Source organism: Corvus hawaiiensis, chromosome 26 (assembly GCF_020740725.1).
Source record: "Corvus hawaiiensis isolate bCorHaw1 chromosome 26, bCorHaw1.pri.cur, whole genome shotgun sequence".
In the NCBI taxonomy this organism is placed as follows: domain Eukaryota; kingdom Metazoa; phylum Chordata; class Aves; order Passeriformes; family Corvidae; genus Corvus; species Corvus hawaiiensis.
In genome coordinates, this window is record NC_063238.1 from 5405716 (window position 1) to 5433715 (window position 28000).

General features: G+C 43.2%; 1 protein-coding gene across 1 annotated transcript; it reads right to left on the reverse strand.

The window, feature by feature from the left end:
- On the reverse strand, window positions 1-27996 carry LOC125317304 (transmembrane protein 68-like). The gene is made up of 7 exons (XM_048287063.1): window positions 27933-27996; window positions 21258-21588; window positions 20113-20277; window positions 17428-17621; window positions 4054-4114; window positions 3519-3658; window positions 1-1757 (listed from the first exon to the last, which is right to left on the reverse strand). The coding sequence occupies exons 2-7, from the start codon at window positions 21583-21585 to the stop codon at window positions 1653-1655; spliced, it is 993 nt and encodes a 330-aa protein (XP_048143020.1). The 5' UTR covers window positions 21586-21588; window positions 27933-27996; the 3' UTR covers window positions 1-1652.
- Between the last annotated feature and the right edge of the window lie 4 nt (window positions 27997-28000).

A 28000-nucleotide genomic window follows, 5' to 3' on the forward strand; every position in this document is an offset into this window, starting at 1 on the left:
GCTCAGGCTTTGAATTTCAGCTTGTATTGCTGGAGAGTGGCATGTAAGACTTCGTGGTTTGAATTCCTGTTTATGTCCAGGCATATCAGTGAGCATCTTGATCTGCTTTAGTTTATCATCTCCTATGCATGCTGAGTCTCTGCTGGGAGAAAAATCCTTCTGCCTGTATAGAGCAGTTATAGTTAATGTGTTCAAGTAAAGACTCCTGTATCTTAAGACAGATTTGAGGGGTTTTTTCAGGATAGGATTCCTGTCTTTTTGGTCCAGGGAAATAACTTACCTGTCTATCCTTCTCTCTTCACCAGATGTGCAAGAAATACTTGTGAAGAAGCAGGGTTGAGGAAGAATTTATTTTAATCGAAAACATAGATTTAGTTTTCTATTTAAAAATGGGCAAACATTATATATATTTCCTTAGATGTTATGTCCTTTTAGGATGTTGAGAGGAAAGATTATTTACGTATTAAAAGTACATGAAGGAAAAAATGTGGCACAAAAATTACCTTTCTCGGTCTTTGAAGTTAAGACTTGGTTGCATTTAATGGCATATTGGATAGATTACACAAAGTTCTCCCACTCCCACCAGTAACAACATCCCACAGCCTTTGTACAAAACACGTTCTGCTTTGTACTAAGTTTTGCTTTTCCACAAGTTGCATTAGGAAGACAACACTGCCCTTCCAAACAGGCATTTTGGTTCAATCTGTACCAGCAGTGTTGCAGTACTACAGTATTTAAGTACTACATTTTTAGGCAAACCACCAGTGATGATAAGCCTCAAGGATGCATTGCCCATGAAAGCTTCCCCCAACCCTATTCCCTGCTCACCAGGAGATTTGAGTAAATACAGCACATCCGTGCACGCACCATATCCAGGGATTTTCAGGCTGGCGGCAGTCTCATCCATTAAACAACTATGGTGTGGTGCAATAGTGCGTGCATGAACCAGCTCAGACTTGAAACTACCTTCTACATGTGTTTGCAATATTTGCTACACTGAACTAAAGCTTTTTTTTCCTCTCTTTGAGAGACCTTTTTTTGTGGGGGAAGAGCGTTGAATGCAGTAGTGCTGCTTTCCAGGGTATGAACCACTAAGCTGATGTGTTTGAAGGAGTCTAATATCTGGTTTAAAGGGATTATGGCTCTTTGTATAGTCTCTAGAAGAATGGGCTAAGCAGTAGCTGATTCCCTAAAGCAAGACAGTTTTTGTTCTGACACTTTCTTGCATGAGTCCGTCAGGGAAGGTGCACCCGGTGGGGTGGTCTCTGGTGGGACAACACCAACTCTGAGGCTCTGCTCTGAGACTGGACTGTGCTCAAAAGACAAACCCACAGTTCTAGACAACACCACTAAGGCTCTTGGATGTAAGTAAATACTTGTTTTAGGAACCAGGAAAATCTTGGCTGCATGATTTCCTTTGGGGTAATTTAGCTGTTGCATTGCTATTATACATAAGTCATCTTCATCGATCTTTCTGAGTTCAGAATATTCTCAAAGACAGGAGGGAACTTTCAAGAGGTTAATTGTTTTCTTCCACCAAATCTGTAGAAATTTGAAAATTAAACTGGTTAACACCAGCTATTAGTGACCAGTGCTGTAGGAAATTGTTTTTTACTGTATGCTGTAAAACCAACGAAACAAACATAAGCATTCTAATCACTTTTACGACGTTTATCAAATCGTTCCAGTAAAGCCTTCCATATGTTGCCTGGGATTGTTTGGTGCTTGCTTATGAGAGCTTGGACAGCAGTCTTTGTCTGAAAAGAGAAGAGAAATTTGCCTTTTATGCATGGACCTATTTATGCATGGAAGATCAATATAATCACTGCCTTCTCAGAAGTTCAAGAAAAAAATTCACACGTAACTGTACTGTAAGAAAATAATTGTCTTTTATATTAACTAGTTGTCCTAATGACACATTTCTTGGAAAAGAAAGAACAAGAACAATGACTGAAGTTTGGGAAGGATCAAATTATTGAGATTTATCAAATGTGGTCATTACCAAGTCAGAGTACCCTTCAACACATGCAAACATTAAGTTTCTACAATCTCCCGTCCCTGAAAGTTTTCATCAAAAATGATGGATAAAGCCTGATTCACCTCATCTGACCTTATAGCTGACCTTGCTTGGACTAGGAATTTGGAGTAGGAACCTCTGTCTGTCCTTCCCAACATTAATTCTCCTGTAATTTTATCATACACAGCATGCACACAATAAGGAAATTCATAATACTCTTTATATGATATTCAAATGCAAGTTTAGGAAGAGAATGACTACAATATTCTATATTTCTAAAAGACATAAGAAACTATCTCCTTTTGGTTTCCCTCGTGTAATTAAACTTGAAATAAGGGTAGCTACATACTCCACAGGTCTACCCCAGACTTATGGTAGAATATCATTGTGAATATAAGAAAAGTAGCCAAACCTTTCCTGACTGATTCATGTCCTAATTCCTTTGCCAGCAGGATCAGACAGCAGCCAGGCCACTTCTCACCTCAAACCTCATTTAAGTTGCCCTTTTTATTTTTAAATTATATAATGGGAAATTTCAATTTCACTTTTGCAGGTACACAAAATACTGTTTCCCCAAAATACAAGAATATGAATAACCATAAGGGCAGTCATATTGCTTCCAGCCTCCTAAAGCTGCTAAGACCAAACTCCACAGCTTGCTGGGGCTGTTCCCTTGTAACCAAACCTGTCTTTCTGGTTTCACTTTTGTGAAGCTCAGAACAACCTGCAATGGATCTTAAAAAAAAGAAAATTAAAGAAAAGCTAGCCTTGTTGCATCTTTGTGAGGGCAGCAAGGTGTTTTTCCATAAGTAATTTCTAACAGTTGATTTGTTTGTGTATTTCTAGGTCATAGCAGATTCTTTAATTCTTCTTGCATAAAATCCTCCTTTCATCTTCCATGAAAAATTTTAAAAGCTGTATTTTTGGTTTAGCTTAGTATTTTGAAAAAATGCCTAAAATCTAGATCTGTAAACACTTTTATGCTCCTGGGCATTACTAATTTCACCAAGGTGTAGGTACTCAAAATATTTTTATATTTTGGATGCAACTTTGTTTTTTAACATTTTCATTTTGACAATGAGACTGAAGCTCTTGAAGAACTTTGCCTCTAGAGCCCTATGCTATTTGGTGAAGATTCTCAAAGTTATTTGTTATTAATGAAATTTATTTTCATAGTTACTGAAAACTGCATTTAAAATATACTTTACGTCATTTCAGTTACCATAATTATTATCAAAGTTATCAAAGGCATGGGAGAAGCAAAGTTAACATAACAAGAAGACAGAGCTCACACATGAGGGCATCCCAATCAACTATTACTATGTCAATATGTACTTGTAGGTATTGGTACATTAAATACCAAGACCTCAACTTCCCATAGCTTTAACAAGCAAGTAAAAGTGTATTTGTCTTTAACCAAGCATGCAAAAAACTGGTTTCCAGTGCATATATAGTAGAGGGAAAAGTATGTAGTTCAGTACTGCAAGGAGAGAGAACTCACCTTTTCAACTAATTCGTCTGCAGTTATATTCGGATCGTAAGGGATTGGCTTCCCAATGTATGTGCGGAACTTAACTGGAAGTCCTCCATATGGAGGAGTAAAAGGCAATCGAGTGCTTTCATATAACTGTCTAAAAAATCCTGAAATGGTTTATGGGAGGAAAAAGTGAGATTATAGTCACAGAAAACACAATCCAAACGTGAGATCTGATTAATGTAGAAGACTTCTTAAAATTGCATGGTTAATTTGACAGTAAGAAAGTTGTTACAGGATTGAGGCAACTGTCCACCAAAACAAAGCCCGATAGACTTAATAGATCATAAAATAAGACTGCATTAAAGAACAAAATCACACACATAAACCAGTTATGTACAAGCTATTTCCATATTTGAGCTACCTCTGACCCACAGCAAGTATTAGAAAATCCAAAGTAAGCAAAAGTCTGAAAAGCAATATCTAAGATAAAAGCAAGAGAAATCTGAGAGAAAAGAGAGAAAACATTCCAAATACATAAAATATGCTTTTAAGTTCTTACTTCTTTCTTTAAACATCCTATAGCCTTCACGGACATTTTGAGTATACATTGGAATGATGGGCTAAGGAAGCACAAAAAAAAAAGGTGGAAATGTTATATCAGGTTTGAACTTCTGTCTTAGTGCCTGCTAATGCAGCTAAGAAAGTCACTCAGATACAGAGGGTAATTATCAGTCAGTTAAGCAGTAAACAAGGACTCTTGCTATAAAAAACTCCAGACTAGAAATAGAATTCTATTTTTCAGCTCCCAGAAACATCTGTTTTAAAGTCATTATCTGTAAATAAAATGACTGACATTGTATTAGGGTTTATATAACTCCTCTGTTATGTATTTACTGCAGTATCACTGACTGGAACATAAAACAAATTTCCATAGTTTCTCTATCTAAAGCTTTCATCATGAGTGGTGAATAGGAAAGTGTTCAGTCTGTGAAGTCTTGCAGAAAGCAAGCAGACATTCATGCTTGGCTCATCTCATCTGCTTCTCAAATAGGGTCCAACTGAAGCAGTACTGTTTGGATAGGATAAAACTTCAGTGGAAAAGACTTCTGCAGATCCCTACAGAAAAAAAGGCAAATGTGAGACAAAAAAGGCAATTGTGTGTCCTCACTGACCGGGACTACACACCTTCTGGAGGGCGGATCCTTACGCACTTACAGAACAAATTCATTTCATCATTGTAACTGAAAAGAAACACACTTGAGATACCTGCACTTGAAACAGTGTATCTTACAGCCTGAGGTAAGGCTTCATAGTTTGTAGACTGACAGTAGTTGTATCCATATATGTAAAGACTTTTTTTCTCCACTATTGTCCCTTTTCCTTTTTTCTGAAACTCTAATTTGAAGACATTGTTGGAACAATTTGGTAATTGGTAATTAAGAGGTAATGAAAGAAGACATTTATACTGTTAAGAATCACTACCACAGAACAGAAACTGCAGGATGAGAAAAAAAAAACATAAGCAAACAAGCAAGCAAAAGATCTAACTAGAGCCTAACAAATAACTCATAGTGATAGAAACCATTAAAAAGAAAAAATACCTGAGAGAGTGCAAAAGTATCAAACATTAATAAAGTTGTAATAGTAAACCCTTCAGAACAAGAAATTAAGGGAAATTGTTAGAAATAAAGCCTTAAAAAGTAATCAGTAACATTTTTTAAAAAACATTTAAGTACTGGACACTAAAAATACCACACTCCGCTTCAGCTATTAATTGAATACTATACATCTAAGACGTAAAATGTTTGAAACCTATCTGTCACACAAACAAAACACTTTAAATTTTAGGAATAGTGCAAGAGAAACATATGTCAGGCTATAAAGAAATCTGGCAACTACAGAAGTTACTCTCATACAATGATCAGCCATTGAGGTGCCGAGTAGGCAGCAACGTTCTGTCTCTAAGCTGGAAAAAGCAGGCACACACAAAATCTTACATTTGTAAAGCAGCACAACCAGATCTGCAGTAACCCATAGATTTATATCTGCTGTGCTGGAACTGAGCTGGACCACACCCAGACAGCTTGAAAATCACAGAATTACAGGATAGTTGGGGTTGGAAGAGACCTCTGGAAATCACTTATCTCTTGCCCATACAAGAGAATTTTATAAATCATGGTTCCTGTTTATTTTTTACCTAACTCGAAGGAATTTTTTGGCACAGATAAAATTCAGGGATCTTCAGAAATGATGATACCTCCCTGTTAGCCTGTGAAAAGCAAGCCACAGACAGAGGGTATTTCTGAAGGTCATGGATGAATTTGACTGAGACAAATATATGTCCCAGAGGTACACTGAGTCATGACATTAAATAGTAACACTCTCTGACTCCTGTTAAGCAGAGTAGTTACACAAAACGAAGTGGAAACCAAATGTGAAAACTTTGCAGGCAAGTACTGAGGCTGAAACTACATTCCTTGTTTGCTTTTCTTCAACTTTTTCAGTGGAAGAAATATTGAACTTCCATAATATTATATGATGGATGGGAATGTCTATTCATATATAAAATAGGTTTTGTCTTGAAATCCCATTCAAGCAATCTATGACAGGTTATTAACCACCATGTAGTTGTTCTGATAAAGTGTGTGTGGTACTTTGGTTGATGGTTACACTGTATGTAAAAAAAATTTTAAAAGACCCTTATAATTCTATCTTGTCTTCATTCATGATATCTGAGTAAGTATTAGCAAATTTATATTAATTGCTACGTAATAGAACAAGTTCTGATTGCTGGATGAGTCTATCCCCAGTATATTTGGTTTTCATGGCTGGTTTTTTGTAGCAGGGGAGCCACAGGAGTGGCTTCTGTGACAAGCTGCCAGAAGCTTCTCCCATGTCTGGCAGAGCCAATGCCAGCCAGCTCCAGGACAGATGAGCTGCAGGCCAAGGCCAAGCCTATCAGGAATGATAATAACACCTCTGTGATGACATATTTAAGAAGGAAAAAAAATTATTGCGCATATGTAATTGCAGACAGAGAAGAGCAGAGTGAGAGTATGTGAGAGGAACAGCCCTGCAGACACCAAGGTCAGCACTGAAGGCGGGGAAGGAGGTGCTCCAGAGCAGAGACTCACCTGCAGCCCATGGTGAGGCAGCTGGGCCCCTGCAGCTCATGGAGGACCATGGGGATGCAGAGACCCACCTGCAGCCTGTGGAGGAGACCCACACCAGAGCATGGATGCCTGAAAGAGGAGCAGGCTCCTGGCAGGGGCCTGCAGATCCATGGAGAGAGAAGTCCATGCTGGAGCAAGTTTCCTTGGTAGGACTTGTGACCCTGTGGGGAACCTACACTGGAGCAGGCTGTGCCTGAAGGACTGCACCCTGTGGAAGAGTGACCCACATATTCATGAAGAACTGTTGCCCATGGCATAGACTCAAGTTGAAGTTTGTCTCCTGTAGGATTGACCCCATGCTAGAACAGGAGAAGGACTCTTCTCTGTGAGCAGTGGCAGAAACAACATGTGATGAACTGGCCATAACCCCCATTCCCCATCTCTCTGCGCCACTGCAGGGAAGGAGGTAGAGCCAAGGAAGAAGGAAGAGGTGGAGCAAAAGGTGTTTTTAAGACTTTCACTTTACTTCTCATTGTCTTGCTCTGTTTGTTACTAATAAATGCAATTAATATCCCTAAGTTGAGTCTGGTTTGCCCTTAATGGTATTTGGTGAGTGATTTCTCCCAGTCTTTACCTCAGCTCATGAATCTTTTGTTTTATTTTCTCTCCCCTGTCCACTTGTGGAGGGCAGTGATAGAGAGGCTTTGATGGGTGCCTGGCATCCACTACACCCCAGTCTTTGGTCAGCCTGCAAGACTAGTCCAGCCAGTATTGAAAAGGATGCAGCAAGAACAATCAAATTTGAAATGTGTCAAAAGATGGGATCCAGTGACTACTATGGGCCTAACTTTATTTAAGAAGTGATATATAAGGTTAATATTGCCCTCTCTACTGTTAAATGCACAGCAGTTCTCTTTATTTTTTTAAGTGTTTAGTTATCTAAAGTTTGTCTGATTCCAGATTTCCAGAGAAATATCAAAGATGCCCAAAGTTCAGTGAAGCTTGCAAACTAATTACAGCAATGCCCACCATACAGGGATCCAGTCAGAGTTCCTGATCATAACAACCCACAAAGCTGAATGAGGGTAATAATAAGAGATGTAAGAACTAGTAGCACTCTAAAGGTAAGCCCAGGCTAGTAGCTGTCAAAGGGTAAAATACTTTCTCTGCCCTCCTGGTAACAGTCCTACATAGTGCCTGTTTTACCAAACATTATGCAAAGGACCACAAGGCCCTTTCACACTGCAGGAACCTTATCCTCAGTGAAAACCCAATTCATTAAATAAAATTTTTAAAACCCCCACAAAACAAAAACACAAATTGTGTCAAGAGGAGGTAACAATTTTAGGTACTACTATTCAGCTATTTCCATGTGCTTCTATATTATAGAAGACTGGTAGAATTAGGAGGATTACTGGCAAAGATTCTTGTGATGTGTTTTGATCAGGGTGGCAATCTGTGTAAGGGCACTGAGAGTTTTTAATTCAATTTTTATTTAAAAACCTACAACCTGTGACATTGCATTACTGTAAGGTTCCAGGTGAAGGGAAAACATCTGGCAAAAGAGTACTCAGATGTTTGAAATAGCTTGAAAGACAGATATGAAAGCAAAATCATTAGAAATCACTCAGGTTTTTGAAGTGACACCTCCTTCTAACTGTTTGAGCATATTATTCATTTATTACATAAGAAGACTATTGGGGAATTCAAAGTGCCCATATGAATTTGACTGAGTTTATCCCATTCACATTCTGATACTTTCCTAGTAGTGGTGGTGTACAGGCCCACACAATATATGAAGTATTGTGACTGACATTTACCAGCCTACACTTTTGAGAAAAAGGACAGGAAAGGGAACAGAAGCACATAAGACTCGACTTAAGACATAAGACTTTTAAAAGGCAACATAACAAGACAAGATGTAGAAACAGGACACTGGGCCTAAAATTACTTTATACATTGGGTAAATGCCCCTAAGTTTATTTTAGTGTTTATCTCCCCACAATCATTTAGAGATAGAGTTATGAAGAAATATTAACCTGAAGCATGCATTTTGCACCTTCAGGTCCTTTGTAGCAGGATCTTTAGCACAAGAGACCAAAACAAAGTTGGAGAAGCAACAAATTGGATGAGGTGCAAAAGAGACATAACTGCACAAAAATCTGAAAGGGATGATAAGAAATTAAAGTTTCACGGGAAGAACTCAACTCCCTGTACAGATTCACTTGTATAGACAGACAACTTTATATGGAAGGCCAAAGAGCACTGCAATTGATGACATATTCATAAGAATGTGTTGGGGTTTTAGTTTAGTCTTAGGTTTTCCTGTTAAAGGAATTTTCTCCCATATGCATGTTGCTAGGGGACAAATAGCTGTACTTAAGAAAGACAAAAAGGGGAGTGGGGCGGGCCTGGCTACTCTTTTGTCTACACCTGGGTGTGGGGACAGTTCGCTCTGAGCATCCGGAGAGAGAAGCTGCAGAGAAAGGAGCTGCTGCTGCTTTCTTTTTGGCCGTTCTTCCTTCCTGCTGGAAGCAACGCCGGGACCCCAAAAGCCGCTTTCCCTGCCCTGCTGGAGACCGAGCTGTGGCTGTCCTGCTCCGCTGCTGCTTCGAGCTTTCGCTACGCTGTAGCCCTGCTCACCCTGCCTGCCTGGGCCTCCGTGGTTTTTTCCCATCTGGATACATCTCGCCTGCCACCCGGGATTTGCGTTCGTCCCTGCCATTCCAGCCTGCTGTTCCTGAGAGCCCGGGATCGGCTGCCCAGCGGTTTGTGAAGCCTTTGTTCCATCCTTCCCGGGATCCCAGGGCACCAGAGCCGCGGGTTTCCCGAGCTCGCTCCGGAGCGCCCCCTGCAGCCGCGGGGGAACCATCGCACCTGCCCTGCTCACCGGGAGCCGCCAGCGCCCCTGCCGGCTGCGAGCGGAACTGCACCCGAGGGGAAAGGGCCTGACAGCCGAGAAGGCTGGCACTGGGTTTGTGATTGCTGTTACTGCCATAGTTGTTGTTGTTTTGTTTGACTGGTTATATACATATATATATATAGTAAAGAACTGTTATTCCTATTTCCCACATCTTTGCCTAAAGGCCCTTGATTTCAAAATATAATAACTTGGAGGGAAAAGGGGTTATATCTGCCACTTCAAGGGGGGCCTCTGCCTTCCTTAGCAGACACCTGTCTTTCAAAACCGAGACAGATCTTGGCGCCCAACGTGAGGCCTGAGGGCATTAAGAGATAGAGGTGAAAAAGGAATAACAGTTCCTCGATAACTTTATTTTGTGTGCTGGATATTGGAACCTTGTTAGGCAGCACTATGTGGTCTAGTTTACCCTGGTTTGGGTGGCATGTAGCCGTGGCTATATTCTTCCCCTTTGCAGCTCCTTACTTGAATATGGGTCCTCTGACTAAGGCTACCATTGCTGTTATCCAGCTTGCGTTATGGGTCGAGAAGGTGAGGAATTCATGGGTTTTTAACTTCCTCCGGAATGTGGGCACATGGATAAACAGCTATCACACACTGAGCACATGTTTTTGGGGTTATGTTAACAATGGTACCTTCTGTGAGGAAATGACACCAGGGGAAGTTTTCTCCCAACCCCTCAACCAGTTCTTTGGGCCCACCCCATCAATTTTCGAAGGGTTTAAATTCCCTCTGAATACTAACCATCTGCTGCTGATAGGCCTACTCTATTTAGCATTCAAGGATAAGTTGAGATTGGCTTGGATATCTACCCGGACACCAGCCCCAGAGACTAGAGATCCTGCCCCAGAACCTGACATGGCCCCAGAGAGTAGAGTTCCTACCCCAGAGCCTGATCCTGCCCCAGAGCCTGACACGGCCCCAGACACTAGAGATCCTACCCCAGAGCCAGAGCCTGCCACAGCCCCAGACACTAGAGATCCCGCCCCACAGACTGATACTGCCCAACAGTCCACCTCAGAAATGGACTACCCAAACTGGGTGGGGGTACTGGCAAAAGGGATGCAGGAGATGTGCCAAGAGATGGGTCAGGTGCGCCAGGGGATATGCCAGGAGATGGGTCAGGTGCGCCAGGAGATATGCCAGGAGATGGGCCAGGTGCGCAAGGAGATGTGCCAGGAGATGGGCCAGGTGCGCCAGGAGATGTGCCAGGAGATGGGCCAGGTGCGCCAGGAGATATGCCAATTGCTAAGGGAATACACCTCCTCAGCTAGTGAAAAACCCTCTCCCTGCCCCAAAGAGGGTGAGTCCGATGGTGCAGCAGTGGAACCCACAGATGTTACAACCGTCCAGGCTTCAGCTGAACCACAAGGACAACCACAGCCAGCAGCAGTCGCCCCGCCAGCAGCAGTCGCCCCTGTGCAAAGGAGGAAGTATAAGACCAAATCAGTACGACCAGTTAACGATGATGGGCAACCAGGGCCCTCACAACCAGCAGGAGAGCCAGAGCCAGAAGTCATCACTGAGTCCCTGTCGCACGACAGTCTCCGTGCTATGCGAAACGACATTGTGCGAAGGGGGCGTGAGCCTTATACCACCTGGCTGCTTCGGGTTTGGGACCTTATGGGCACAAGTGTGCAACTGGATAGTGGTGAGGCAAGGTATCTGGGATCGTTGACCCAGGACCCAGGTGTGGACCAGATATTTGTGAGGGAGCCAGGGCCTCTCTCTCTCTGGGAGCGGCTCTTAATGAGTGTGAGAGAAAGGTTCATTCACAAAGAAAGAATGCAGGAGTATCATCATAGAATGCAGTGGAAGACACTCGAGCAAGGGATCCAACAGCTAAGAGAGGTGGCAATATTAGAGGTACTCTTTGGGAAGGATGGACAGCATGATAATGACCCCGATAAGGTCAGGTGCACAGGACAGATGATGTGGAACCTGGCAAGGCTAGGGCCATCGCAATACACCACCTTCATTGCAACGATTGATGCTGACAATACCCGAGAAACAGTGGGCTCTGTTGCCAACAGGCTCAGGCATTATGACAGCATGATCAATGGCCCGCTGAAAGCTCATGTCTCTGCTGTGGTCCAGGACCTCAAAGAGGACATGAAGGAGATGAGGAAGGAAATGAGGGAGGAGATGAGGGAGGAGATGAGGAGGGTCAGTGTGGCACCAGTGCGAATCACAGGCCTCCAAGTCAGAGCCCGTCGTCCCCCTGCTAGAGAGAGAGGGTACACCCCACGAGCTGAGCTGTGGTTTTTTCCTGTGTGAGCATGGGGAAGACATGAGAAGGTGGGATGGGAAACCCACCTCTGCCCTGGCAGCGCGGGTGCGTGAACTCAAGGAGGGAGGCACTAACCGAGGGGGTTCCGCTAAGGTGAAGGTAGCCTCAGCCTCCCGTGACCGAGCTGCCAGGTATTACAGAAGGGAGGATGATATGTCGGATCCCCTTGAAGGTACCTCGAGCATGTACGCCCAGGGAAAGAATGATAACCAGGGCTAGAGGGGCCCTGCCTCTAGCCAGGAAGAGGCACGGGAGAACCGAGTTTTCTGGACGGTGTGGATCCGATGGCCTGGCACATCAGAGCCACAAAAATATGATGCATTGGTTGATACTGGGGCACAATGTACTTTAATGCCATCGGGACATGTGGGGGCAGAACCTGTATCCATCGCTGGGGTGACCGGGGGATCACAGCAGTTGACCCTTTTGGAAGCTGAGGTGAGCCTGACTGGGAAGGAGTGGCAAAAGCATCCGATTGTGACCGGCCCAGAGGCCCTGTGTATTCTGGGCATAGACTTCCTCCGGAATGGCTACTACAAAGACCCAAAAGGACTCAGGTGGGCATTTGGGATTGCTGCTGTGGAGGCAGAGGGCATTAGGCAATTGAACACCCTGCCTGGACTATCTGAGAATCCTTCTGCAGTTGGGCTCCTGAAAGTGGAAGAGCAACGAGTGCCAATTGCCACCTCGACAGTGCACCGCCGGCAGTATCGGACAAATCGAGATGCTGTGATCCCCATCCACAAGATGATCCGCGAGCTGGAGAGTCAAGGGGTGGTCAACAAGACCCACTCACCCTTCAACAGCCCCATCTGGCCTGTGCGCAAGTCTGACGGGGAATGGAGATTGACTGTGGACTATCGTGCCCTGAATGAAGTGACTCCACCATTGAGCGCTGCCGTGCCAGACATGTTGGAGCTCCAGTACGAGCTGGAGTCCAAAGCAGCAAAGTGGTACGCCACTATTGACATTGCCAATGCATTCTTCTCCATTCCTCTGGCAGCAGAGTGCAGGCCTCAGTTTGCCTTCACCTGGAGGGGCGTGCAGTACACCTGGAACCGACTGCCCCAGGGGTGGAAGCACAGTCCCACCATCTGTCATGGACTGATCCAGACTGCACTAGAAAAGAGTGAGGCTCCAGAACATCTGCAGTACATTGATGACATCATTGTGTGGGGGAACACCGCAACCGAAGTGTTTGAGAAAGGAGAGAGAATAATTCAAATTCTCCTGCAAGCTGGTTTTGCCATCAAGAAGAGCAAGGTCAAGGGACCTGCCCGAGAGATCCAGTTCCTGGGAGTAAAGTGGCAAGATGGACGACGTCAGATTCCCACTGAGGTCATCAATAAGATCACAGCAATGTCTCCACCGACCAACAAGAAGGAAACACAAGCTTTCCTAGGCGCTATAGGTTTCTGGAGGATGCACATTCCCGAGTACAGCCAGATCGTGAGTCCTCTCTACCTGGTTACCCGCAAGAAGAATGATTTCCACTGGGGCCCTGAACAGCAGCAAGCCTTCGCCCAGATCAAACAGGAAATTGCTCACGCCGTAGCCCTTGGCCCAGTCAGGACAGGACCAGAGGTGAAGAACGTGCTCTACTCTGCAGCCGGGAACAATGGTCTGTCCTGGAGCCTCTGGCAGAAGGTGCCTGGTGAGACTCGGGGCCGACCACTGGGATTCTGGAGCCGAAGCTACAGAGGGTCTGAAGCCAACTACACTCCCACAGAGAAGGAAATCCTGGCAGCTTATGAAGGAGTCCAGGCTGCCTCAGAAGTAATCGGCACAGAGGCACAACTCCTCCTGGCACCCCGACTACCGGTGCTGGGGTGGATGTTCAGAGGAAAGGTTCCCTCCACGCATCACGCCACCGACGCTACTTGGAGCAAATGGATTGCCCTCATCACGCAGCGCGCCCGAATTGGAAACCCAAGTCGCCCTGGGATCTTGGAAATAATTACAAACTGGCCGGAAGGTGAGACTTTTGGGTTATCTTCTGAAGAAGAAGAGGAGCAGGTGACACGTGCCGAAGAAGCCCCACCATATAACGAGCTACCAGAGAGTGAAAGACAATACGCCCTCTTCACTGATGGTTCCTGCCGAATTGTAGGCGCTAGCCGGAAATGGAAAGCCGCTGTATGGAGCCCCACACGACAAGTTGCACAGGCCACTGAAGGAGAAGGTGGATCGAGCCAATTTGCTGAGCTCAAAGCTGTCCAATTAGCTCTGGACATAGCTGAAAGAGAGAAGTGGCCAAAGCTCTACCTCTACACTGATTCATGGATGGTAGCCAATGCTCTGTGGGGTTGGCTGGAAAGGTGGAATAAGGCAAACTGGCAGCGCAGAGGAAAACCAATCTGGGCTGCTGAAGAGTGGAAAGACATTGCCACTCGGGTAGAGAAGCTATCCGTGAAGGTCCGTCATGTAGATGCTCACATCCCCAAGAGCCGGGCTAATGAAGAACATCGTAACAACAAACAGGTAGATCAGGCTGCGAAAATAGAGGTGTCCCAGATAGACTTGGATTGGCAACATAAAGGAGAACTGTTCCTAGCTCGATGGGCCCATGATGCCTCAGGCCATCAGGGCAGAGATGCCACCTATAAGTGGGCACGAGACCGAGGGGTGGATCTAACCATGGACAGTATCTCCCAGGTTATCCATGATTGTGAGACATGCGCTGCGATCAAGCAGGCCAAGCGGGTGAAGCCTCTGTGGTATGGTGGGCGATGGTCCAAATACAAGTATGGGGAGGCCTGGCAGATTGATTACATCACACTGCCTCAAACCCGCCAAGGCAAGCGCTATGTGCTCACAATGGTAGAAGCCACCACTGGATGGCTGGAGACCTACCCTGTGCCTCACGCTACTGCCCGGAACACCATCCTGGGCCTGGAAAAGCAAGTCCTTTGGAGGCATGGCACCCCTGAGAGAATCGAGTCTGACAATGGGACTCATTTCAAGAACAGCCTTATAAACACCTGGGCTAGAGAACATGGCATAGAGTGGGTGTACCACATCCCTTACCATGCACCAGCAGCTGGGAAGGTTGAGCGATGTAATGGACTGCTTAAAACCACCTTGAAGGCACTGGGTGGGGGGACTTTCAAAAACTGGGAGATGCATTTAGCAAGAGCCACCTGGTTAGTTAACACTCGAGGTTCCACCAGCCGAGCAGGCCCTGCCCAATCCGAACCCCTACAAACAACAGATGGAGATAAGGTTCCAGTGGTGCACATGAGAGGTATGCTTGGAAAAACTGTTTGGGTAAAGTCTGCCTTGAGCAAAGACAAACCCATCCGTGGGGTTGTTTTTGCTCAGGGACAAGGTTGCACCTGGTGGGTGATGCAAAAGGATGGAGAGACCCGATGCTTACCTCAAGAGGACCTTGTTTTAGGGTGAACTACCCATGGCTCTGTACTTGTATCAATATCAGCATGTATATTTGTATATAATTTGGGTAATGCATAGATTTATATGGTTAAAAAAAAAGTTAAGTTTCATGTAACATGTTAGTATGGGAAAAAATTCGGGGTGGATAATGTTGGGGTTTTAGTTTAGTCTTAGGTTTTCCTGTTAAAGGAATTTTCTCCCATATGCATGTTGCTAGGGGACAAATAGCTGTACTTAAGAAAGACAAAAAGGGGAGTGGGGCGAGCCTGGCTACTCTTTTGTCTACACCTGGGTGTGGGGACAGTTCGCTCTGAGCGTCCGGAGAGAGAAGCTGCAGAGAAAGGAGCTGCTGCTGCTTTCTTTTTGGCCGTTCTTTCTTCCTGCTGGAAGCAACGCCGGGACCCCAAAAGCCGCTTTCCCTGCCCTGCTGGAGACCGGGCTGTGGCTGCCCTGCTCCGCTGCTGCTTCGAGTCTTCGCTACGCTGTAGCCCTGCTCGCCCTGCCTGCCTGGGCCTCCGTGGTTTTTTCCCATCTGGATACATCTCGCCTGCCACCCGGGATTTGCGTTCGTCCCTGCCATTCCAGCCTGCTGTTCCTGAGAGTCCGGGATCGGCTGCCCAGCGGTTTGTGAAGCCTTTGTTCCATCCTTCCCGGGATCCCAGGGCACCAGAGCCGCGGGTTTCCCGAGCTCGCTCCGGAGCGCCCCCTGCAGCCGCGGGGGAACCATCGCACCTGCCCTGCTCACCGGGAGCCGCCAGCGCCCCTGCCGGCTGCGAGCGGAACTGCACCCGAGGGGAAAGGGCCTGACAGCCGAGAAGGCTGGCACTGGGTTTGTGATTGCTGTTACTGCCATAGTTGTTGTTGTTTTGTTTGACTGGTTATATACATATATATATATAGTAAAGAACTGTTATTCCTATTTCCCACATCTTTGCCTAAAGGCCCTTGATTTCAAAATATAATAACTTGGAGGGAAAAGGGGTTATATCTGCCACTTCAAGGGGGGCCTCTGCCTTCCTTAGCAGACACCTGTCTTTCAAAACCGAGACAGAATGTGAAGAAAAAGTGATGGTTGTGCAATTCAAGAGAAAGCAGCAGAAAGTGCACAGATAAAACCTGGATTTGCACCAGTATTGTGAGACACAAAAAGCACTAGTATGCTAGGTGTAAATTAAAGCAGAAAACTTGTATCTAGAGGTAATGATGATGAAAAGTGGCAGTTAGGAAAAAGACAGGGTTGCTGCTCTTTCAGCTGCATGCCATCCCAAATAAAACAATTTCCCAGACACCATGTCAGAAAAGCAGTCTCCCACGTGGATTTAGATGGAAGAAGTCAGAGCTAGTGGTAGAAGGTTGTATTTGTACATCATCTTCCATATGGAAACTAACTGAAATATTGGCCATGTGTACATTGGTGGGGTACAAATCAAGAGAAACACATCTCTAGAGGATGCTGAGGATCTGACATCTCCACTGAACACACTTCAGTGCTCTGTTTTTATGTAGAACAAATTCTTGTTTGGAACCATTGGACCATTTGACGCTAGAGAGTATTAGGTCCCAATTTTGGTTTAGTTTCAGCCAGAAGGGATGCAGCTCAGGTATTCTAACATGCTCCTCGATGGGAATGAAAGCATGGTGAGGGAGATGCAGAAACTGCTTCAAAAGTGCACACATGATTCAAACTCAGACACTGATGCAGACACAGGTTAGTTGATGCAATCTTTTACAAACATGAGGAAAAGTAATGGTAAGAACAAAGTCCTAGACCCTCCCAGAATAACTAAGGAGAAAGATAAGGATAGTATATTAAAGAGCCATAAGAAAATGATGGGGTACATGGAAGTAAGATAAAGATGCAAGCCTACTAAGATAAGAAAAAAGAATGAAACCATAGGACAATATGGAGAAGGACCACAGTGAAGATTCCTGAAATGCAGTCAAGATGAGACACTGGATGCCTGCATAATGGGACTGTAGACATGGAACTGCAGAGATGGATGCTTTGAAACAGTCAAGAAAAAGTTGGACAGTTCCAAAAACCCTTGCTTTTTGTGAATTATGTGCTTGACAAAAGTGATGGGAAAAGGACATGAAATCTTTACTTCCCAACCATTTCCTCTGGAAGATTTTCCAACAAACGCTCCTAAGCTGCATTTTATAACGAAGCACATATGCAGAAAGCATAAACTGGGATTGGTAACTTATGGCACTCACCACTTTTGCTTCTAGAGCGACCTGAGCAAAGCCTTTTCGATTTCCCCACATGAGCTGGTAACTTTCGTCGCTGAACAGCGCTTCTCGAACTCCTCCTGGTGAGATGGACACCAAGTATCCATTCCTCAGTGCAAGGAGACACTCCTCCCTCGTACCTGGTATAACACCCGTCACTTCCAACAATAATTTAAGTCCTGAAATAAATAAGTAGCAAATGCATATTAATATAACAACATATATCCCAAATACTGCTTGCGTGTAGGAGCCAGATTGCAGCTAAATTAAAATCTAGTAGCTGTATATTTAGGCTAAGACAAATTTTTTACAAAGGAAGTAAGACACCTACAGAGTAAATGTTGGCAAAATGACAAATACGTGACAATATTTTTGCACAAATATTATGAAGATGAACCATCTTGTCAGGAACGTCTCAAATAAAAAAGGCTTCCACATGCTATCTTCCATGATTATCAACCAAATTATGTAAGCAAAACTTGTGGGTCATAGCTAGAAATCTGAAAATAAGCATCTATTCCTCTCTCCTTCTTTTTACATATTTTAATACAGAAAAAAAAATTCAGTAAAATAAAGATTACTACAAAAATAAATACCTGACAAGCAGCTATTTTTGGTGTTCTTTTAAAATGTGATGTTTAATATTTTAAACGTTGAGGGTTTGAGTTGTTTAATTGAGTATTTTGTGGTTAATTGCAAACTATGTGGATCAAATTGCACTGCACTAAGACTCTCAAGGTGCATGAATGACAGAAGCTAGCAGAGCAATTTCAGCACCACACAAACAGTTCAGTGAATCTCCTTCCTCTGTTTCCATAACTGGGATTTCTCTACAAGACAGATTGAGAACCATAGAAGTACTCTGTGCTTTCTAATATTATCTTTATATTTTAAATATATCAGTTTGGAACTCTGATAGAAAGCAAACAAGTATTTCCACAATCTTCAAATTCCCAGTTCAAACAGCAAAGTTTGAAAAGAAATTTTTTTATATTAATAAATGGAAGAAACAACTCTGGACTGACAGAGATCTGCAACAGAAACTTTGGAAGACAGTGGATAACACAGTGCTGTTATTATATTTAATTGTTATACAATTAAATCCTGTAATTTAATTGTATTTTATTGAAGGTATCATGCTTGATAGATCTTTCTGTCAAAGACAGATGTTGACTTTGTTTAACCCCTTTGTGAACTCAGACATATTTCTGTTTGATCCTAAAGTCAGGAATGCCATATCCTTATTAAGCAAGGAGGTTCTTCATCTGCTTGGCTTTAAAACTTTTGAGAATTATAATGTTTCACATGAAAATATTATCACCACTCAGTCCCCTTTTCCAGGTCTCACAGAACATTTTATCCCTCAGCCATGCAAGGCTTCTGTCTGATATCCTAGCTCTTCACAGGAAGCCGTGCCACACCTCTGAATCATCTTTGTCCTTTTATTGTAACTTTATTACTTTGCAGCTATTCCAGCATGAAGAGTGTTATTAATTCACAGAAGAATTCTCCTGTAACTGTAATTAATTCTGTAAATAAACTGAACTGAGCTTCAGCATATGCTCATGAGCATTCTTTAAAGAACCAATCTGTGAAGTGTAACATTTCTTTGCAAAAAGTAAGTAAGCATGGTAGAGCAAGAGATGGTTAGGGAGAAATTTTACTCAGCCTATTACTTTTAGCCACATTTTCTACTAATGCAATGGGGAGGTCTAACCTCAATTATTTGTAGTCTTTCTTACCAGATGTCTTTTTATAGCCTTTTTAAAGGCTGACACAACATTTGCCACCTTCTGTTGCTCTAGCATGAACATAATGCAAGCAATATGTTATGTACACACCAGTAGTCCAGCAACTGCACAGCTGAGAGTGTTGCTTAGTACTAACTAGTGTGTACTCTGCATTTGTAATAAAAAGCTGTGCTAGGGACACTTCAGTTTGAAAGAGTACCCTTTTACTTATCCCTTAAAAAAGGAGTTTCCTTTCCAACATTTTGCTAAACTTTCTTTTTTTTTGAGGGTACTCTTAAAAGCCAGTCATCTTTTGATGACTTCATACTTCTGATGTGCTCAGTATTTACTAAGTATGCTTGTAGAAAGTTCTTGTATTCTTTCTAGGGGTGCAGGAATATAGTTTTTGCATCAAATTTGCTTGAGTTTATGCTACCTGTTTTCAGGAAAACTTCCTTTTCTGAAGAGTGTCCTTCTAAATAGTTTCCTTTATTCTCTATTGTTAAAACAGCTTTCAGTATTAGTGGTATAAAAGTGCCTTTAAATAATCTCCCTGCTACTTCTTCTGGACACTCTGTGCCTTGTTTTTCTAAAATTGAATTATCTTTGCTTCTCTGTATCTTCTCCTGACCAGTCAGCTGACCTGACTAGGTCAACAGTAGAATCCTACCCAGCACCTTCTACTGAGTGATGACGTTTCATCCCAAAAGGATTATATGTCTATTTGTTGGCTTTGGAGGGTTTACCAATGTTTTCAACAAAAATACAGGATATTCTACCCTGTTTATCCTGTTACAACTACCAGCTTTTAGTTTAAAAGTCTAAAAGCAGTCTTTTAGTTGAAAAGCTCTCTTTCAAGTATAGAAAATGTAAAGTTCACCAAAACCAGAACATATTAGGCGAATCCAGGAAGCTTACATACAAGAGAATATGTTCTTACCTGGTAAACGAAACACAAAATGATCAGCTACTGACAGACAAATTCTTTTCTTCCAGAGAAACAGCCTAGACAAAAAGTAAAGGTAGTCTATAGGAATAGCTCCATGGTAATACACAAGAATGCCTGGTCCTTCTGGGAGGTTTTCCACACCATGAAGCTCATAACCTGTTTAGGATGGAAAGCAATACACTGACAATGATATCTGTAAATCACCTAGCAGTTTAAAAAAAAAGCTATTTACTGTCCTTTGTTAAATGACTTTCAGAGAGTTGTGAAAGCCTCTGCAGTAGCTTTTAAAATAATTAAGTTCTGGATGGAATTTTTGGTCAATAACAGAGAGAAAGTCCTTCAAACACCACAGCTTATCAATGGACTGATTTGTTGGTCAGTTTAATCGTGAGATCAGACCTGAACCTGACATTTTCCTCAGTGAGGGAACTAAATGATATATTTCCCATTAGGAACTTCTTGTAAATAGTACAATAATAGTATTTAAAAAAAAAAAAATTAGTAACTGGTGTGAAAATGCTTCATTTTCAGAATTAAAGGCAAACAGTCTGGATGCTTTCCTGAAATCTGGAAGTATTAATCTTTATTCTGTGTCCAGGAGAAGGAAGAGTTTGTGATTTTCCATAATAAAGTGCTCCTCTTTTAGAGAAGGTGAGATGTTTAAATTGAAACCATTATCTGTAAGAATCCCAAAGATAGGTTCTCTCCACAAGAGTTAAGTGTATTCACAGTGGGAGGGAATTTCCTCACAGACTTGCACTTCTATGAATCCTTGTCAAGACTCTTCCTACATTTGATTTAGGTTTCAGGTGGAGCTGGACCAGAAGTCTAATGTATACAAAGGCTTGAGAAAGCCACAGCTTCTGCCAGCTAAGAGTTCTGTTCCACCTTTTCTGCCTTCATTTCCATCCCTGCTACAGCTCCTGCCATGAGCCATTTGGATGGGATTGGAGTAGGCAGAGTCTTAGGAAGACATAGAGAAAGTTTTATACTGCAGGATGTTCAAAGATGCCATGCAAAGTATAATAAATGTAATTTATTTGCATCCATTTGGAAGAAAAAAATTAAAATTAAAACTTCTGTGTATTTACCACTTACTGTAATTCAAAGCTTCAGACAAGTCATGTCATACTTACCATGCCATATTCTTGCATATATATCCCAAAAGCTTGCTATAGTTTTTCTTACACTATCCCAAACATCACTCAAGGGATCTGCTTTTATCTCATTGTTCCTCTGATATATTAAAAGCAAAATATTAGTAAGGTAAATGAAAAAGACGATTGTTAAAGGAACTATAAAAAAAACTAATATTGCACTAATTGCAAGTGAGGCAATGATCAGATGAAAAAGGTATTTCTTCAGGAACTCCACAACAGTCCATTCTTCCAATGCATAGACAAGGCAGCCGAGGTTGGTCATTGGTATCTGTCCTGAAGCACAGGATTCTTTTCTACCTATCATGTCCTGCATGAAGAAGAAAGAAAAAAAAATACAAAAAAATAAACCAAAACAACCAGCTGTAGTTTCTCAATTTAGGGGAAAAGGTTTCTGTAAATACACCTGATGCTTATTTTGGTATAGCACAGGTTCAAACATTTTGTGTCTCTCTGTCATGCTAAGATAGCTGCTGGCTATGAGATTAGCCATGTATTTATGGAATAGGGGCTGAAACAAGAAAGGCTGGAGTTCAACAAAGCCTCAGGATCCCTGCAACATGGCTGATCAGATGATTTCTCTCAAGAGAGTAACTGGAAAGTATTTTTAGCAGCGTTAGCCAAGAAGACTGCTGCCAGAGATGTGGGCTCTCCCTATCTTCTGTAGACAGTCCAGCCTGAGCTTCTTCTTCCTCTCAGTTTGGCAGTAAGGGGATCAGATAGTGGAATGAGCAGCTGAAGGGCCAGCAAGCAAAACCAAGGCAGTCATGGCTCCTTCACAAGGCCTGGAGGTGTCCAGCACATTTGGTACTGCTGTTAGCACTGGGAAAAGCAGCTTTTCACCCCTCATCCATACAACACACCTTTTTTTCAGATCTTCCAGCCCTACCAAAGCCCAAGAGAGCTCCATGGCCCTACCAATGTTTTACACATGCAACCCCCTGGTTAGTTAGTCCATTCCTACAGCTGACCCTGCCTGCCTGACAGCAGGTAGTGGTTACACTGGAATGCAAGAGCACTCCAGAACTGCTGGCTGCTTTTAAGATTCTTGAGTATTTGCTAGAGATTTAAACATTGCAATCCAGTTCAGTAATCCATAACTGAATACAGATTTTCATTGCCTCAATCAGGTTGCTACTTGTTTAACGAGTAGATTTTTCCACTCCAGCACCAGAACAAGTACCTACAAGAAACAAATTGTAAGTGCCAAAGTCAGTGCCAGGATCATAAAATACAGCAAGCTCAGCCTTCTCTGACTTTACATCTTCATCTGTGTACTTATATGAGCAAACCTGCTGTACACTTCTGTTCTCCTTCTTTGAAGCCTTGGGTAGACTGTAGGGGTGGACTGGTGTAAAGCACAGCTCCCTTCAGAATTACGGATGACAAAGAGTAGAGCAAACAGCAAAAGTGAAAAGCAGCCATGAATAAGCACTAGTGGCTAACATGCAGCAAGGCAAGCAAGCCCCGTGGCAAGCCCTGCAGAATGTGTAGCTGCAGTAGCTATAAATCTAGTCTCACACACACACACACACACACACCAATGAAACCTGTCCATATCACAAACCCTTTGAACTCCACGCTGGACAGCAAAAAAGACCACTTGGTTTAACCCCAGTAGACAGCTGATCACCACACAGCTGATCACTCACTCCCCACTGCAGTGAGATGGGTGAGAGAATCAGAAGATTAAAAGTGCAAAAGCTCTTGGTTTGAGATAAAGGCAGTTTCACAGGTAGAGCACAAGCTGAAAGGACAGTAAACTAAAAGGAAGCAAGCACTGTGTTAAAAGATGCTCAACATGGTACAAACAAATGAAATCAGTATGACAAAAAGTCACAAGAATTAATATAGAATTGTTATATCCTGATGACTGGTGCCTGACTAAGATATAGGAAGATCTGGACATTTTCACTGAAAAGAGATTTTATCAATAACATGAAAGAAAAAAAAGGAATAGTCTGCATGATTCAGATATTAAAATATCTGTTGAAACACTGTTAAAGAAGGATAAAGCTGATGGTGCAGTGCTACTTTATAGTAAGTTATCGTTTATAAAGTTCTAATAAGAGCAAGGACTACAAATCCTCAATGTGTGCAAAGCATGCTGTGCTGACAGAGTCCAGGAGAAGGCCATGTTAAGGGGGCTTGCCTCAGGCTGCTGAATCAGAAATACTGAGCAGTACTTGGAATAACTCGTTCAACCTGCAGCATAGGGTGAAAGAAGTGAGTGGATTTTGCATTCTGATGGGGGGTGCAGGCCTGGAACACAGACTACTACAGCCAGTACCAAAAGTGTCTTAAAATCACAGATAAAACGTCCACATCCACAGCAAGTGCATCAATAAGAACCCCTATATGATATAGGGATTAATTGGGATATACAGATCACTGATGAACAAGAGATCCTATAATCTACCAACGAGATTTAAGATTATTCCACAGTCCCCAAGCACAAATAACTGCAGACTCAACAGCCAGATAAACTTCTGGCAAGGTAACTGAGAAGCTGGTTAATGATGAAGGTAACTGATCACACTCATTATAATTCTGTGGGAAACAGACCTTGCAAACAAATTCACCTCCATTCTTTGAAGAAATTCGAGGTTTAATAGCTTGTGCAGGTTTCATGCACATATAGTTTAACAGGGGCTTCTTAAAGAGTCACTTTAAGCCACACATGAGCTGCTGCTTGAAAGTTGTCCTTCCACCAGTCCTTTGCTCTATGTTCTTACCCCCAGACTGATCTCCAACAGCATCAGCTGGCTCCCTGCTAAAGGGATGCCAGTGAAAATGCTGGCACAAGCAAAATCCCTCTTGGGAACAGCCCAAACTAAGGTTGGCGTATGGGAATTACGCAAGTATATTACCAATGCCACTTCACATTTTTATTTAAAAATACATCTCTTTTAAATGGAGCATATATGCAATCAAAGATGTTATCGACTAGCATGACAAAAAAAAAATCCATCAGTGGTGGAATCGCTACCAAATGAGAACTGAATCTATGTCCTAGATTATTCAGCATTTTCAGAATTTTCTTCTAATATTAACAAGGATGTTTACATTGATCAGTTTTAACAATGTAACATTCCACTGATTCCTCTTCCTCCATCCCAGTTTTTATGTAGCAGAAAATTACTTGCTGGCTGGAAAACCACTACCCTTAACTTAGTTAGCTCACAGACTACAGTATAAATTAACATCTTAACTTATTAATTTCTGATTTTAAGTTCAATATAGACACTGGAAAAAAGCTTTAGAAAGAAAATAAAATGAATCAATGTGAAAAATTATATATTTTTTAAGACATACAAAACAGATTTTAACAGTACAGATTTGACCAAAGACATCTGAAAGTAGTTGGGTAGACACAGCGAGTTCGCCTTCAGTCAGCCAGCTGGGTGGGTGGGATACTGTTGCTGCCTGTTCTGAGCTTCCCATCCCCCCTCCCAAAGACATGTGCTCCGAGTTCCTTTGTTCCAAGCGCGGGCAAAACCAAATGTAACTCAGACTCTTCAGCAGTGTCTGATTGGCCACTCACCCCGGGTCCGCCCCCAGTCATCCCCTTTCCCCTTCTCCGAATAAAAGATGGTCGAGGGGAGGCAAACGCCCTCTCTCAGCTCAGCTACCTTCCTGTAAACATCTCTGGTCGTCTGTCTCATTTGAAGGCTTCTAACTGCAGGGAATTGAGCGAGCAGGGAGCTATATTTCTCCCTCTTTGCTTCTGCTGATGGTATTTGCTCTGCAGCTGATTCAGGTACCGATTTTAGAGCTACTAAAGTGCTAGATCGCCCGTGCTACCTCTCAAGGCTGCTCGAGGCTTTCTAAGGCATTGAAATACAAGCGCTAGCCGGTGTAAAGCTGAAAAGATACCTTCCACAGGATACAAGTTAATTCAACATCATTCCAGCTGAATCCAAGAGTAGAAAAAGAATAAATGATTGACAGATTGAGAAAAAACTAGAAGCAGCATGGTTTTTTCTGGAAATTGGATATTCAACTGTGGTTCAGTTTCTGCTGTCACTGTTCAATTGTACACTACCTCCAATATTTCATAAGAAAAGAATGAACTCCAATCACTGAAACCTGGACCCCGGTTTTTGGACCATATGATGTGAGTCCAACACGGTAAATGCATCCCTCTACTGTCAAAGAGTATCCTGCTAACATCAAAGGGCTACAACAGGACAGGACTTCTATTTTTCCATGTTCTACTGGCTATCTCTCACCAGTCCCCTGCTGAAAACACAAATACAATTCTGAAGCATTCTTTCTATCAAACACCATATAGGAAATTATTACCCAACTATTTGAGTGCTTATTTAAAGCCTGTTACTAACAACCTCCTTGATTATGCACTAGGAGACAATGCAGGAGTGTTACCACAACACATTTACTTATAACTGCTTTAGTTTCCCCCAAATGTCAAAATTTAAGAAAGAAATTTCTCTTCTGCTTTTAAGAAATCTGAGCCAGGAGCAGCTCCAAAGTACTTCAATGCTGAATATCCTATAAAAGGTTAACAAGTGGGTTTAGTGTTGTATTATTTAACAAAAAAACCCAAACAAACATTTTTTAAATCGTCGGCATTTTTCTCATCTTATCTAGTGATGGACTTGAAGCTACTGTTCTGAGTGACTTCATTGTTCTTATAGAGAACAACATGTGTGTTGACATGTGAGGTATTTGTTTGGGCTCCACCTATAAAGCATATCAAATTCCAGAATAATCACTGTATCTACAATGTAGAATTACAGGTGATGCCAGAGAGAGACAGAACCACTGTCTGCCTACTTTGAGAGGAGCTCCCCTTTCAACAAAAGTCTCCTGTACTACAAGTCGTTCAGATCCTAAGCTCTTGCTGAAGCATCATTTACTGATAGGGATAATCTTACCAACATTATAATCCCAGGGAAGAACAAAGCTGTCACAAGAGACCTATTGCATTAAAATTAAAGCCTTGTAGCTGGCTTTCAACCATGACTGAATAGTTATGATCTTGGTCCTGCTGCTCACTAGTTTGCTCTTGGCAATAAGTTTAGCAGAGCATAGTGAGAAGATGCTTTACACAGAAGCAAGTGTAAAGTAACTGCAGACTCTTGGTGAGAGGATTTTTTGACACCTGCTTTCTTGTGGCAGGCTCCTACTCTTCAGTCAAACTCAATTGCTCTGTTTCATGAGGGGAGCCATCTAGCAGTTACAAATCTGACTGTTGCTTTTCAGTGTAAAGGAAATTCCAGTTTTGTATTTCCTGCACATTTTGTGGCATTTCCATGGAAAATAACTCTCTTGCTGGCCTCACCCTGCCACCACCCACTTTACTTATCTCCATAAATCCACCCATCTTGTACCCTCCTGTGTTTGTAGAGCTTCCCCCACTTTCAGCACATCCACCCTGAAAACGAAGGGTCTATCCTCTCCAGAAAGAAACTATCAGCAGCTACAGTGCTCAGTCCCCCAGGTTTTGCAGCCATTCTACCTGTTTCACACACTGAGGATACTAAACCCAGAACATTGTTTCCCATTTACAGCTTCAGAAAATATGAATAACTGAATTCCCACTTGGGTTTGATTGAGCATGTGGAAATTAGACACTATCCCTGGCCGAGCATCCTTGCTCAGCTTAGTTGCTAGAAATGTGGCAGGTAAGAGCTAGAAGAATAATAAAATCATAAAATCATAAAATGGTTTGGGTTGGAAGTGCCCTTAAAGAGCATCTGGTTTTAACCCCCCTGCCATGGACAGTGACATCTTCTACTAGACCAGGTTGCTCAAAACCCAATCCAACCCAACCTTCAACACTGCCAGTGATGGGGCATCCACAACTTCTCTGAGCAACCTGGTCCAGTGTCTCATTATTCTCACAGCAAATTTCTTCCTGATATTTAATCTAAACTGCCTTCTTTTAGTTTAAAGCCATTCCCTCATGTCTTGCTGATTACATGCCTGGGTCAAAAGTCCCTCTCCAGCCCTCTTGTAGGTAGGTCCTCTTCACACACTAAAAGGGTGAAATGAGGTCTCCCTGGGGCTTTCTCTTCTTCAGGCTGAACAATTCTCTCAGCCTGTCTTCACAGGAGAGTCCTCTGATCATCTTTGTGATCCTTCTCTATACATGTTCCAACAGGTCCATGTCTTTACTGTGCTGAGAACACCAGAGCTGGATGCAGCACTCCAGGTGACGTCTCACACCTGAAGCAGATTTGAAGGACAGAATCACCTCCCTCACCCTGCTGGCCACACTTCTTGGGATCCAGCCCAGGATATGGTTGGCTTTCCTGAGCTGTGAGCACACATGGTCGGGTGTATGAAGAGGGTGTACAAGGAGCAGTATCTGGGTTCAGAGCTGGTACCTGTCCTGCTCAGGCACAAGTAAAATACAGCAAGCACCCAACACCTACATTTATCCCTTTTCTTCACCTGGAAATGTCATGTAACATTTCCAAACGTCAACACTGCGAAGACTCGGGGGTTTCCTCAATGTCAGGTGCTAAGGGCCCCTACGAGCAGATCGCTGCTGAAGCACTGGGAGTGCTGGAACGCGGCCGGACCTTCCCCCGGCGCTGGATCCCCTCGGGGCGGCACAGCCTCCCTCCTCCGCCGCCCTCCGTCCTGTCCCGTCCCGTCCCGTCCCGAGCCCCCCGCCCCGCTCACCTGCCCGCGGCGGCGCCGCCCCGGACCCCGCGGACGAGCCCCGTCCCGGGATAAGCGCACGGCCGCCC